Source organism: Balaenoptera ricei, chromosome 9, assembly GCF_028023285.1.
Source record: "Balaenoptera ricei isolate mBalRic1 chromosome 9, mBalRic1.hap2, whole genome shotgun sequence".
In the NCBI taxonomy this organism is placed as follows: Eukaryota; Metazoa; Chordata; class Mammalia; order Artiodactyla; family Balaenopteridae; genus Balaenoptera; species Balaenoptera ricei.
In genome coordinates this window covers 73,135,100-73,148,716 of record NC_082647.1, presented here as the reverse complement: position 1 = coordinate 73,148,716, position 13,617 = coordinate 73,135,100, and the positions used below count along the sequence as shown (strand labels likewise).

Genomic DNA, 13,617 nt, shown 5'->3' with positions numbered 1-13,617 from the left:
GTCCCATACAGGATAAACCCAAGGAGAAACACGCCAAGACACATATTAATCAAACTGTCAAAAATTAAATATAAGGAAAACATATTAAAGGCAGCAAGGGAAAAAAAACAAGTAACACACAAGGGAATCCCCATAAGGTTAACATCTGATCTTTCAGCAGAAACTCTGCAAGCCAGAAGGGAGTGGCAGGATATACTTAAAGTGATGAAGGAGAAGAACCTACAACCAAGATTACTCTACCCAGCAAGGATCTCATTCAAATGTGATGGAGAAATTAAAACCTTTACAGACAAGCAAAAGCTGAGAGAGTTCAGCACTACCAAACCAGCTTTACAACAAATGCTAAAGGAACTTCTCTAGGCAAGAAACACAAGAGAAGGAAAACACCTACAATAACAAACCCAAAACATTTAAGAAAATGGGAATAGGAACATACATATCGATAATTACCTTGAATGTAAATGGATTAAATGCTCCCACCAAAAGACACAGGCTGGCTGAATGGATACAAAAACAAGACCCATATATATGCTGTCTACAAGAGACCCACTTCAGACCTAGAGACACATACAGACTGAAAGTGAGGGGATGGAAAAAGATATTCCATGCAAATGGAAATCAAAAGAAAGCTGGAGTAGCAATTCTCATATCAGACAAAATAGACTTTAAAATAAAGACTATTACAAGAGACAAAGAAGGACACTATATAATGATCAAGGGATCGATCCAAGAGGAAGGTATAACAATTGTAAATATTTATGCACCCAACATAGGAGCACCTCAATACATAAGGCAAGTACTAACAGCCATAAAAGGGGAAATCGACAGCAACACAATCATAGTAGGGGACTTTAACACCCCACTTTCACCAATGGACAGATCATCCAAAATGAAAATAAATAAGGAAACACAAGCTTTAAATGATACATTAAACAAGATGGACTTAATTGATATTTATAGGACATTCCACCCAAAAACAACAGAATACACATTTTTCTCAAGTGCTCATGGAACATTCTCCAGGATAGATCATATCTTGGGTCACAAATCAAACCTTGGTAAATTTAAGAAAATTGAAATCGTATCAAGTATCTTTTCCGACCACAACGCTATGAGACTAGATATCAATTACAGGAAAAGATCTGTAAAAAATACAAACACATGGAGGCTACACAATACATTACTTAATAATGAAGTGATTACTGAAGAAATCAAAGGGGAAATCAAAAAATACCTAGAAATAAATGACAATGGAGATACAACGACCCAAAACCTATGGGACGCAGCAAAAGCAGTGCTAAGAGGGAAGTTTATAGCAATACAAGCCTACCTCAAGAAACAGGAAACATCTCGAATAAACAACCTAACCTTGCACCTAAAGCAATTAGAGAAAGAAGAACAAAAAAACCCCAAAGCCAGCAGAAGGAAAGAAATTATAAAGATCAGGTCAGAAATAAATGAAAAAGAAATGAAGGAAACAATAGCAAAAATCAATGAAACTAAAAGCTGGTTCTTTGAGAAGATAAACAAAATTGATAAACCATTAGCCAGACTCATCAAGAGAAAAAGGGAGAAGACTCAGATCAATAGAATTAGAAATGAAAAAGGAGAAATAACCACTGACACTGCAGAAATACAAACGATCATGAGAGATTACTACAAGCAACTCTATGCCAATAAAATGGACAACCTGGAAGAAATGGACAGATTCTTAGAAATGCACAAACTGCCGAGACTGAACCAGGAAGAAATAGAAAATATGAACAGACCAATCACAAGCACTGAAATTGAAACTGTGATTAAAAACCTTCCAACAAACAAAAGCCCAGGACCAGATGGCTTCACAGGTGAATTCTATCAAACATTTAGAGAAGAGCTAACACCTATCCTTCTCAAACTCTTCCAAAATATTGCAGAGGGAGGAACACTCCCAAACTCATTCTACGAGGCCACCATCACCCTGATACCAAAACCAGACAAAAGATGTCACAAAGAAAGAAAACTACAGGCCAATATCACTGATGAACATAGATGCAAAAATCCTCAACAAAATACTAGCAAACAGAATCCAACAGCACATTAAAAGGATCATACACCATGATCAAGTGGGGTTTATCCCAGGAATGCAAGGATTCTTCAATATACGCAAATCAATCAATGTGATACACCATATTAACAAATTGAAGGAGAAAAACCATATGATCATCTCAATAGATGCAGAGAAAGCTTTCGACAAAATTCAACACCCATTTATGATAAAAGCCCTGCAGAAAGTAGGCATAGAGGGAACTTTCCTCAACATAATAAAGGCCATATATGACAAACCCACAGCCAACATCGTCCTCAATGGTGAAAAACTGAAACCATTTCCACTAAGATCAGGAACAAGACAAGGTTGCCCACTCTCACCACTATTATTCAACATAGTTTTGGAAGTGATAGCCACAGCAATCAGAGAAGACAAAGAAATAAAAGGAATCCAAATCGGAAAAGAAGAAGTAAAGCTGTCACTATTTGCAGATGACATGATACTATACATACAGAATCCTAAAGAGGCTACCAGAAAACTCCTAGAGCTAATCAATGAATTTGGTAAAGTAGCAGGATACAAAATTAATGCACAGAAATCGCTTGCATTTCTATACACTAATGACGAAAAATCTGAAAGTGAAATTAAGAAAACACTCCCGTTTACCATTGCAACAAAAAGAATAAGATATCTAGAGATAAACCTACCTAAGGAGACAAAAGACCTGTATGCAGAAAATTATAAGACACTGATGAAAGAAATTAAAGATGATACAAATAGGTGGAGAGATATACCATGTTCCTGGATTGGAAGAATCAACATTGTGAAAATGACTCTACTACCCAAAGCAATCTAGAGATTCAATGCAATCTCTATCAAACTACCACTGGCATTTTTCACAGAACTAGAACAAAAAATTTCACAATTTGTATGGAAACACAAAAGACCCCGAATAGCCAAAGCAATCTTGAGAACGAAAAATGGAGCTGGGGGAATCAGGCTCCCTGACTTCAGACTATACTACAAAGCTTCAGTAATCAAGACAGTTTGGTACTGGCACAAAAACAGAAATATTGATCAATGGAACAGGATAGAAAGCCCAGAGATAAACCCACACACATATGGTCACCTTATCTTTGATAAAGGAGGCAAGCATATACAGTGGAGAAAAGACAGCCTCTTCAATAAGTGGTGCTGGGAAAATTGGACAGGTACATGTAAAAGTATGAAATTAGAACACTCCCTGACACCATGCACAAAAATAAACTCCAAATGGATTAAAGACCTAAGTGTAAGGCCAGACACTATCAAACTCTTAGAGGAAAACATAGGCAGAACACTCTATGACATACATCACAGCAAGATTCTTTTTGACCCAGCTCCCAGAGAAATGGAAATAAGAACACAAATAAACAAATGGGACCTAATGAAACTTAAAAGCTTTTGCACAGCAAAGGAAACCATAAACAAGACCAAAAGACAACCCTTAGAATGGGAGAAAATATTTGCAATTGAAGCAACTGACAAAGGATTAATCTCCAAGATTTACAAGCAGCTCATGCAGCTCAATAACAAAAAAACGAACAACCCAATCCAAAAATGGGCAGAAGACCTAAATAGACATTTCTCCAAAGAAGATATACAGATGGCCTACAGACACATGAAAGAATGCTCAACATCATTAATCATTAGAGAAATGCAAATCAAAACTACAATGAGATATCATCTCACACCGGTCAGAATGGCCATCATCAAAAAATCTACAAACAATAAATGCTGGAGAGGATGTGGAGGAAAGGGAACACTCTTGCACTGTTGGTGGGAATGTAAATTGATACAGCCACTATGGAGAACAGTATGGAGGTTCCTTAAAAAACTACAAATAGAACTACCATACGACCCAGCAATCCCACTACTGGGCATATACCCTGAGAAAACCATAGGTCAAAAAGTGTCATATACCACAATGTTCATTGCAGCTCTATTTACAATAGCCAGGACCTGGAAGCAACCTAAATGTCCATCGACAGATGAATGGATAAAGAAGATGTGGCACATATATACAATGGAATATTACTCAGCCATAAAAAGAAATGAAATGGAGGTATTTGTAATGAGGTGGATGGAGTTAGAGTCTGTCATACAGAGTGAAGTAAGTCAGAAAGAGAAAAACAAATACAGTATGCTAACACATATATACGGAATCTAAGGAAAAAAAAAAAAGGCCATGAAGAACCTAGTGGCAAGACGGGAATAAAGACACAGACCTACTAGAGAATGGACTTGAGGATATGGGGAGGGGGTGGGGTGAGATGTGACAGGGTAAGAGATTGTCATGGACATATATACACTACCAAATGTAAAATAGATAGCTAGTGGGAAGCAGCCGCATAGCACAGGGAGATCAGCTCGGTGCTTTGTGACCACCTAGAGGGGTGGGATGGGGAGGGTGGGAGGGAGGGAGATGCAAGAGGGAAGAGAAATGGGAACATATTGTATATGTATAACTGATTCACTTTGTTATAAAGCAGAAGCTAACACACTATTGTAAGGCAATTATACTTCAATAAAGATGTTTAAAAAAAAAATAGTATAATGGGAAAAACTGAAAATTAACTAAATTGCAGAACTACACATATAGTATTAATCTCCAAATATACAGAGAACTTACGGACTTAAGGATGAGTGTCAAACTCCTAATATTTATTACAAAGGAAAGTTACTATTAAAAATAACATGCAAAAATATAGTATAGGAAATGAGGAAAAAAAGGAAGTTATTTAGGGGTAGTATTTTATAACATCCTGAGGGATATTTTTGTCTTCACACCTCTCTAATTTTACACGTTTTTCAAAAAGAAGTGAAGAATTTGGAGAGCGTTCAAACGACAACTAATTTAAGAACTAATATATTCAAAAATCTGGAAAGTACATTTACTCCAATGGCTAACAAATGGAATTATTTCCTATGAAGAGGAAAAACCTGAGGCAAAAAAAACTAATAACCAATTTTAAGCAGTTTTTATATATGATACTTTAAAACTAGATATAAAGTAACATATCTGTCTAATCTTTCAAATCATGGTCTAGTTTTTTAGGTGCCAGCAGAAAACACCACTATAATAAAGAGATCTGAGATACACTGAAAATATATTTTTTTCTCACGTGTTAATCTGTATTTGAGAGGTTCAGGTCTGCTTCATTGAATCATTTCAAGTCTCAGTTTCCTGTTGCTTTGCCATCCTCTAGGGCAGGAGTCAGCGAACTACAGCCTGAGAATCAAATTCTGCCTGGCACCTACTTTTGTAAATAAAATTCTACTGGAATTCAGCTACACCCATTCATTTGTGTATTATCTATGGTTGTTTTCACACTATAACGGTAGAGTTGAGTAGTTGTGACAGAGATCAGCAAAACGTAAAATATGTACTATCTGGCCTTCTGCAGAAAAAGTTTTCCAACCCCTGCCATAGGGTGATGTCCTTGTCTATATGGTCAATGCTAGCTCACCACGAAAGCACCCACGTTCTAGGCTGTGGGAAGAAGGCAAAGGACAAAGTAGAATGCAAAGGTTTCAAGAGACCAACTTGAACTTGCATATATCACTTCTCATTTAACCCATTGTCATAATTTTAGTGGGACTCAGCTAAAATATGTGTGGGTGGGTCTATTACTAAAAGGAAAAAGGTTAAGTAGATGCTGGAGAACAATGAGCAGTTTCTGCCACAAGTTATCTATGGCAAAAAGAGGGTGTGTAGGTGGAAATAAGGATGGAAAGGTTAAGCCTCTTGAAACAGCTGCCCTCTTCGTTGAATGAATGAATTTTGACAATGAGAAGCGATTCACAAAGTAGAAGCCTGCTCTGTCCAGGAACTTTATCTCTTCCTTACTTATTCCTAGTTAAATGTATTTCACCCAGGGCCTAGCAATACTAACATTTTAAAGAGCAGATCATCAGCAGAGCATTTGTTTTCAGTGACTAGAGATAAGTCTTTAATCTCTGCAGTGGTAACTTTAACCTGGTATGTATGCTTCCCATCCAGCCTCTTCTTGTCACTCTATAGCACCTCAGTATAATTTCAAAGACACTAGTTACAGATTCAATTGCTTCAGGAGCAGTTTTACACTCCCTGACACACACGTATACACACATAAACAAGATACATGCTCACCAATTTTATATTCACTTATATTTCTGAGTGCCTTATCTTAGCAAGTCTCCATATTAGGAGTCACAGGGAATGTGGAGATAGGCTCATTAACCAGAGCGAGGATCGGCAAACTAAAGTCCAAGGGCTAAATCCAGCCCACTGCCAAATATTGTAAACAAAGTTTTAGAGAACACAACCATTCTTATCATTTGTCTATGACTACTTTTATACTATAAAGGCAAAGTTGACTAGTTCAGCAGAGACTGTATGACCTATAAAAAGCCTAAATTTTTTATTATTTTTTCCTTTAACAAGAAAGTTTGCCAATTTCTGAACTATGGCATTCTGGGGATCCCTTGCTTTCATTTGAACTCAGGATTTTAATTAGAATGTTAATTAAAGGTGTTAATTTGAATGTAAGTAAGAATTTCTTAACTCTAAATGTATTCAAATCATAGAATTGATTTTCTTTTATATTTCTTGAATTTTTTCCTAGAGCTTCTAAAGACAGAAAAGGTGCTCATTTTATTTGGAAATATTTTCATATAATGAATAAGTTTAATGTGGAAAGGATGGGCTTTCCAATAATGTTGCTGTGTTAATTGGATATCCAATTGAAAACCAAATAAATCTTGGTCACCACCTCTGTTACTCATACCACAGAAAAAATCACTTCTAGGTTGATTAAAGTTCTAAATGTGAGAGGAAAAAAAAAAAAAGCTTTTAGATGAAAACAAAAAAGAATGTCTTCATCACTTTGGAATAGGTTAAGATTTCTTAAACATGACATAAATAGTACTATGAAGGAAAAAAATGATAATTTGGACTATATTCAAGCTAAAAACTTCCAACCAAAATCCAGAATACTGACAACACCAAATGCTGGTGAGGATATGGAGCAACAGGAACTTTCATTCATTGTTTTTGGGAATGCAAAATGGTACAGCCACTTTGGAAGACAGTTCAGTAGTTTCTTATAAAACTAAATATACTTTTAGCATACAGTCCAAGAGTCATGCTCCTTGGCATTTATCCAAAGAAGCTGAAAACTTAGCTCCACACAAAAACCTGCACATGGATGTTTGTAGCAGCTATATTCATAATTGCCAAGACTTGGAGGCAGCCAAGATGTCCTTCAGTAGGTGAATGGATAAATAAATATCCAGACACGGGAATATTACTCAGTGCAAAGAAGAAATGAGCTATAAAACTATGAAAGACATGGAGAAAACAAATGTATATTACTAAATGAAAGAAGCCAATATGAAAAAGCTATATACTGTGTGATGCCAACTATATAACATTCTGGAAAAGACAAAACTATGGAGATAATAAAAAGATCAGTGATTGCTGGGGGGTAATGAGGGATAAATGGGCAGAACACAGAGAATTTCTAGGACAATGAAAATACTCTGTTATAATGTTTGATATATGTTATTATACATTTATCCAAACCCATAAAATGTACAACATCAAAAGTGAATCCTAAGATAGAACTATGGACTTTGGTAATTATGATATGTCGGTATAGGTTCATCAGTTGTAAGAAATGTACCACCCTGTTGGGAGATGTTGATAATGAGGAAAGCTATTCATGTGTAGGGGCAGGATGTATATGGGAAATCTCTGTACCTTCCCTTCAGTTTTGCTGTAATCCTTAAACTGCTCTAAAAAATTTGTCTTAATAAAAATAAGTTAAAATTTATTTTCAACAAAAGACAGTCATTAAGAGTGAAAAAAAAAGGCCACAGAGTAGGGAGAATATATTTTTAATACATATATATGACATAGGACTCATAGCTGAGTAGATATATAAATAAATAAATAATTATAAAAATTAGCAAAACAGTTGAGCAGACACTTTACTAAGGAGCCAGTACCCAATTAGCCAATAAGAAATGGTTTTCAATTTCATTTTTCATGAGGGAAATGCAAGTCAAACCCACAATGTGATACACATGCACATCTTCAGAATAGCTTGAAAATGCCAGCTATTGACAAGGATGTGAAGAAACTGGAATTCTAGTACATCACTGGTGACAGTATAAATTGTTACAACCATTTTGGAAAATAATTTATCAATAACTACTAAAGCTGAACATATACATAACCTATTCTACTTTAGGTATATACAAAAACAGGAATGCATAAATGTTCTCACCTAAGTTATGTACAAAAATAACCATAGCACTGCTATTTGTAATAGATAAAAACTGGCAACTACCCAAATGCCCATAGACAGTAGAAGATACATTCACACAATGAAACACTATTCCGCAATGAGAATAATATACATGAATCCCATTTTAAAATGTTGAGTGAAAGACATGAAAGAGTACACAGTTTATTTTTATATAATGCTCAAAAATTGGCAAAATTAATCTTAGAAGTCAAGAATAATACTTTGGAGAGTGATACTTTGGAGAGTGTTCTGTGACATGATATAGGTACGATGTTGTGGGAGAGGTTGAAATGGTCTCAAGCCATATACTTAATATTTACCTGTTTTTACATAATCTCTAACTTCAGTGGTGCATTCTACTCCCCAATTTGGGCAGAGGTTTCATGAGTATGCTTACTTTATGAAAATTCATTAAGCTGCACATATATGACTGGTGAATTTTTAAGTATATGTATTAAACTTAAAAGAATAGTTTACCTAAAATAGAAAAATAAAATAGATGTATATACATTCTCCTAACTCTAAAATCAGCCAAGGCCATAAACCATGCATAAATTGAAATGGATTAAGAAGAGAATGCAGGCCCCTTCTCTGTGTCAGCTAAGGGAGTGTTTCTTAGACTTTTCTCCCTGCAATCACGACAAACATTTACCTTTGTTTTATTTTATCATTTTCCCAAAAATTGCCTAATGATTCTGTAAGAATAAGAGAAGGGGCATGAAGAAGGGAAGGAAGGGAGGAGTTTTAATAAATTTGGGAGAGTTAGGTATTTGCTTTACTCACTGGATACTTTTTTATCTACTTTTCTCTCCTTAACACTCTTAATCCCATGCTCCAGCCCCCTTAGCAGTTATTGCTCAAGTTATTCCTGGTCATTTGTTTTTTCTGCTTTGATTCTGAATACAAGATAATAGTACAGCTCTTCTTCAACTTATGATGGGCTTACATCCAGATAAACCCATCATAAATTGAAAATATTGAAAGTCAAAGTGTGTTCAATACACCTAACCTGCTGAACATCATAGTTTAGCCTAGCCTACCTTAAACATGCTCAGAATACTTACATTAGCCTACAGTTGAGCAAAATCATGTAACACGAAGCTCACTTTATAATAAAGTATTGAATATCTCATGTAATTTATTGAATACTGTACTGAAAGTGAAAAACAGAATGGCTGTATGAGTACAGAGTGGTTTTAAGTGTATGGGTTGTATACGCTCGCCATAGCATGGCTGACTTGGAGCTGTGACTTGCATGCACTGCCCAGCATTGCAAGAGCCATATACTGTGTATCACTAGCCAGAGAAAAGATCAAAATTCAAAATTTGAAGTACAGTTCCTACTGAATGTGTATTGCTTTTGCACCATAGCAGTCAAAAAAATCATTTAAGTCGAACCACGGTAAATCAGGGACCATCTGTATACACAAAATGTTTAATGTTTAACTGGGATGGCCAACAGAGATAAAGCAGGTAATAAACTAAGCAAAACTGTCATTTCGTAATCATTTCCTGAAACATCTTGATCAAAATTTGTTGAGGGCTTATCAAACTCTTTCCAAAAGCCTCCATGTAGGTCACTGAATAATTATAAAACATCTATAGGCCTGGAACCCAAAAGAATCAAGTTTGAATTTAATGTCCTTTAATCCTCAGTTGGGTTTTTAAAAAATGTTTCTTCTTTCAAATCTAGAAATGAAAATAATGGTTCCTTCCAGTGAAATGAACTGTTTTAAACCACAAAGTACTTTACAAATTTACTGCATTTACTGTTTATATTTGCTGTGGAACCAAATATCCACAAAAACCTTTTTTTTTTTTAATAATGTGGATGTTTCAAAATAAGCAGAGAAAACAATTTCACTTATTTCTGTTCTATAATTAATTATATTTATAAACAAAAAGTAGATTCAATCATGATAACTTAGATTTTAACATTTTTCTCTGATTATGTCACCATGATTAGAACCTTATAAGATAAACAAATTATTGTGGTACAAACAGAAATGTTTATCTTGGGATTTTGTGATAAAATTGAAGAGAAAGTATTTTTAAATAGTTGCTATATGCATGCCTATTAAACATTTTAATAAATTCTCTAATATTTTTATAGAGAATTTCAACCCAGTTTCAACCCAATCCTGTGTATTGGTTCCTTTAATTTTTCTACAGTTTCTTTTGTGATGTGATTGTTGAAATATTCATTCCCTTAGATAAAATCATAAAGAATTTTAGTCCAAGAAAAGTGTCTCTTAGAGTCTCATGATAGCTTCTGACATTTATTTTATTAAATTTTAAATTTAAATTTCTACCATATTTCCCTTCATTAAATGTCCTCATGTATGTTTGATGTAGAACTAGATTCTCACTAGGTGAGGTATTTATTCTGCTTATGTATGCATTTAAAAGGAAAAAATAAGTCATGAGAAACATTCAACAACTGCAAATCAACTATAAAATTTATCCAAATGCTTAACAATGTATTAAGTTAAACAAGAGTTAGAAAGAATGTTACTGCTTGTCAGAACAAAAATTAATCCTCCCATTTACTTTTTCCTTAGCCACTGTTGCAATTCCAATTCTTTTTTTATTTTTCAGTCTTCTCTTTGAGAGAAGTTTACTAAAAAACAAATAGGTAATCATAATCAAAGATCTCATTCTCATTACATCTTTCAGGAACATTAATTTTGATTCTTTTCTGCCTGAGTTATCACAATGCAAATTGGAGAGTGAAGAGTAAACACAGGCAAGAGAAAAGAAAACTAATTAAAGGACAAAAGAGCAAGAGAGAACCTAGACACAAATGGGTTAAAAAAAAAAAAGAAGAAGAAGAAGAAGAAAGCAAAAAGAAGACTACAAGATGCTATTGCTTTAATAGTACCTGGGAGTACTCACCGGAAGGCTAGGAAAAAGAAAAGGAATTGTGCTTACCTGTTTGTTAGAAATAAGCGGTTTCTGGGAGCTGTCCAATGTACTAACTTAACCATCATAGTCACAACTTACCTTGTTAATAGGAATTGATGTCCTAGGTATTTCTCCCTTGAACCAAGGCATCTCTGTACTCATCTTTTTAGGCTATTTCTTCTAACACATCTTTAAAATGATTTTCTACCATGTTGTTCTGCCCCACCATGTCTTCTTAAAAATCCCTACACAGAATAATTAAATAAATATAGCTACTGGCAAAAAAAAAAAAAGAAAAAAAAGGAAGAAGGAAAAGTGAACCCTTCTTTGTTATATATATATATATGAGATAATATGAAATCAGTAAAATTTTATTTTCGTTATCCAAATTTAAAGTCTTTTTTCATCTCAATAAAAAAAAAAGATAACCAAAATCTCTCTTAAATAAAATGCAGAACAGTATAGTTTCTGCTCTTAAATCCTGTAGGCTGGTAATGAGGAAAACAAACCAGGTAGAAGTGTCAGGATTATTCTTTGTTCACGAATACTGATCAGCAATTTAAAATTTGAAAGACTTCTCAACAGAGGGTGAGCTGATCGACCAACTGGTTTATCAAAGGGTGAATCGCAGTTTTGAAAAGAGACTGAAGTTGTTTTGTTTGGGGGGGAGAGTTTGCTTTGCCTCCCATGCTGGGATTATACAGTAAAGCACACTGGGTGGAAATATTCTGAGCTTCCCTTTTTCGTTTTATTGCCATCATAACTTTTGCCCTCTAAGTAAAATCCTTTACGTGGGTGGGAGATAGGGTTAGGAAAGGAAAGTCAAGTACCTCAATTGTTAGACTGATTACAGCAAAACAGATTTTAGAAGTCAGGGTTGGTAAAGCAAAAGGAGAGCCCTTTACGACCCAGTGGAAAGAGAAAGCCGGTTCCAACAGCGACTCTGGGGAATGCACTCTCGGCCCCCCTACCGTGCTTACTTAAGCTAATGGAAGATCTTGCCTTTCAGTAGCCGCTGCACTGGGATACCAGACAAACAGCTCCCCTCGACCCCTGGCAGACAGGGCCCCTCTTAAGGACATCATTAAAAGCACATGCAGTTGTTTCACACCCACTGGCAGCCTAGGGTGGCAAGATTCAGAACTCCTACTCTGAAGCCAAGGAGAAGCCAGAGCGGTGGAAAACATCCTTGCTTTGAAAATCCAAAGCTAAATTAAAAAACTACATGAGATAAGGAGCCTGAAGAATATTAGTTGGCTGCGGGGGTGTGGAGAGACACAAAAAGCACAGCAGGTAAGGGCTGGGAGTTGTTGCCAAGAAGGAACTGTCCCAGGTGGCACAGCGAAAAGGATCGCAGAATTGGAGGCCTGTCCCTTTGAGTCTTCCATGCGTGCTCAAGCTTGTCTTCTTCCATCAGTTTCGAGAGGAGCGACGTTGTCAGAGCCTTCCCTGTCGGTGCAACTAATCCTGTTATCAGCTTGGTTATAAATATTAATGTCCCCTGGTCCTTCGGTGATGGTGACCCATCAGATTCAGGGCTATTAGGAAGCCCATCACCAGTCTCGCCCCTCCCTTCGAGAAACCGATGAGACGCAGGGCCAAGCCGATGCGATGGCAGCCTATCCCGAGAGCTGCGTGGACGCCACCGTGCTGGAATTCGTCGCAGACCTGTCCCTAGCCTCCCCGGGGCACCCTCTTCTCTGCGACTTCGCACCCGGGGTCCCCTATGGAGACCACCAGGACCTTGTGCTCCGAGAGGAAGGACCCAGGAGTCTGGCGCGTTTTGAGGACGATCCAGAGGAAGAGGAGGGTGAAGTAGAAGAGGGGGGAAACGAGGAGGAAGAGGAGCACGGGAGAGGCGCCTCCCTGCTGGGCCGCCCCAAGAGGAAAAGAGTGATCACGTACGCCCAGCGCCAAGCCGCCAACATCCGAGAGAGGAAGCGGATGTTCAACCTCAACGAGGCCTTCGACCAGCTGCGGAGGAAGGTACCCACTTTTGCTTACGAGAAGAGGCTGTCTCGGATCGAGACCCTACGCCTGGCCATCGTCTACATTTCCTTCATGACCGAGCTCTTGGAGAGCTTCGAGAAGGAAACCGGCTGAGCCAGTGTGGGATGAAAGTGTCTGCCCCCTCCTCGCCTGGGCGCGCGCGGGTTTGGGGTGTTTCGGGACCCGGCAGTGGGTGTGGCTGGAAGGCCAGGAGGGACGCTCCAAGACAGAACGTCTGGCCTTCGGGAGCTTGGTTCTGGATTATAAAATTCCCACAGCCCTCGAGAAGCGTGGAAGCCGTAGAGTTAATATATACGCGATCGCTCTCAACGGAGTATGGGGCAGGAGCGGGCGGGGCAAGCT

The 13,617-nt window shown here is 37.1% G+C and overlaps 1 protein-coding gene across 1 annotated transcript; it reads left to right on the top strand.

Moving 5' to 3' along the window:
• The first annotated feature begins 12,876 nt into the window (after positions 1–12,876).
• Positions 12,877–13,368, top strand: FERD3L (Fer3 like bHLH transcription factor). The gene has a single exon (XM_059932842.1). The coding sequence runs from the start codon at positions 12,877–12,879 to the stop codon at positions 13,366–13,368; it is 492 nt and encodes a 163-aa protein (XP_059788825.1).
• The last annotated feature ends 249 nt before the right edge of the window (positions 13,369–13,617 follow it).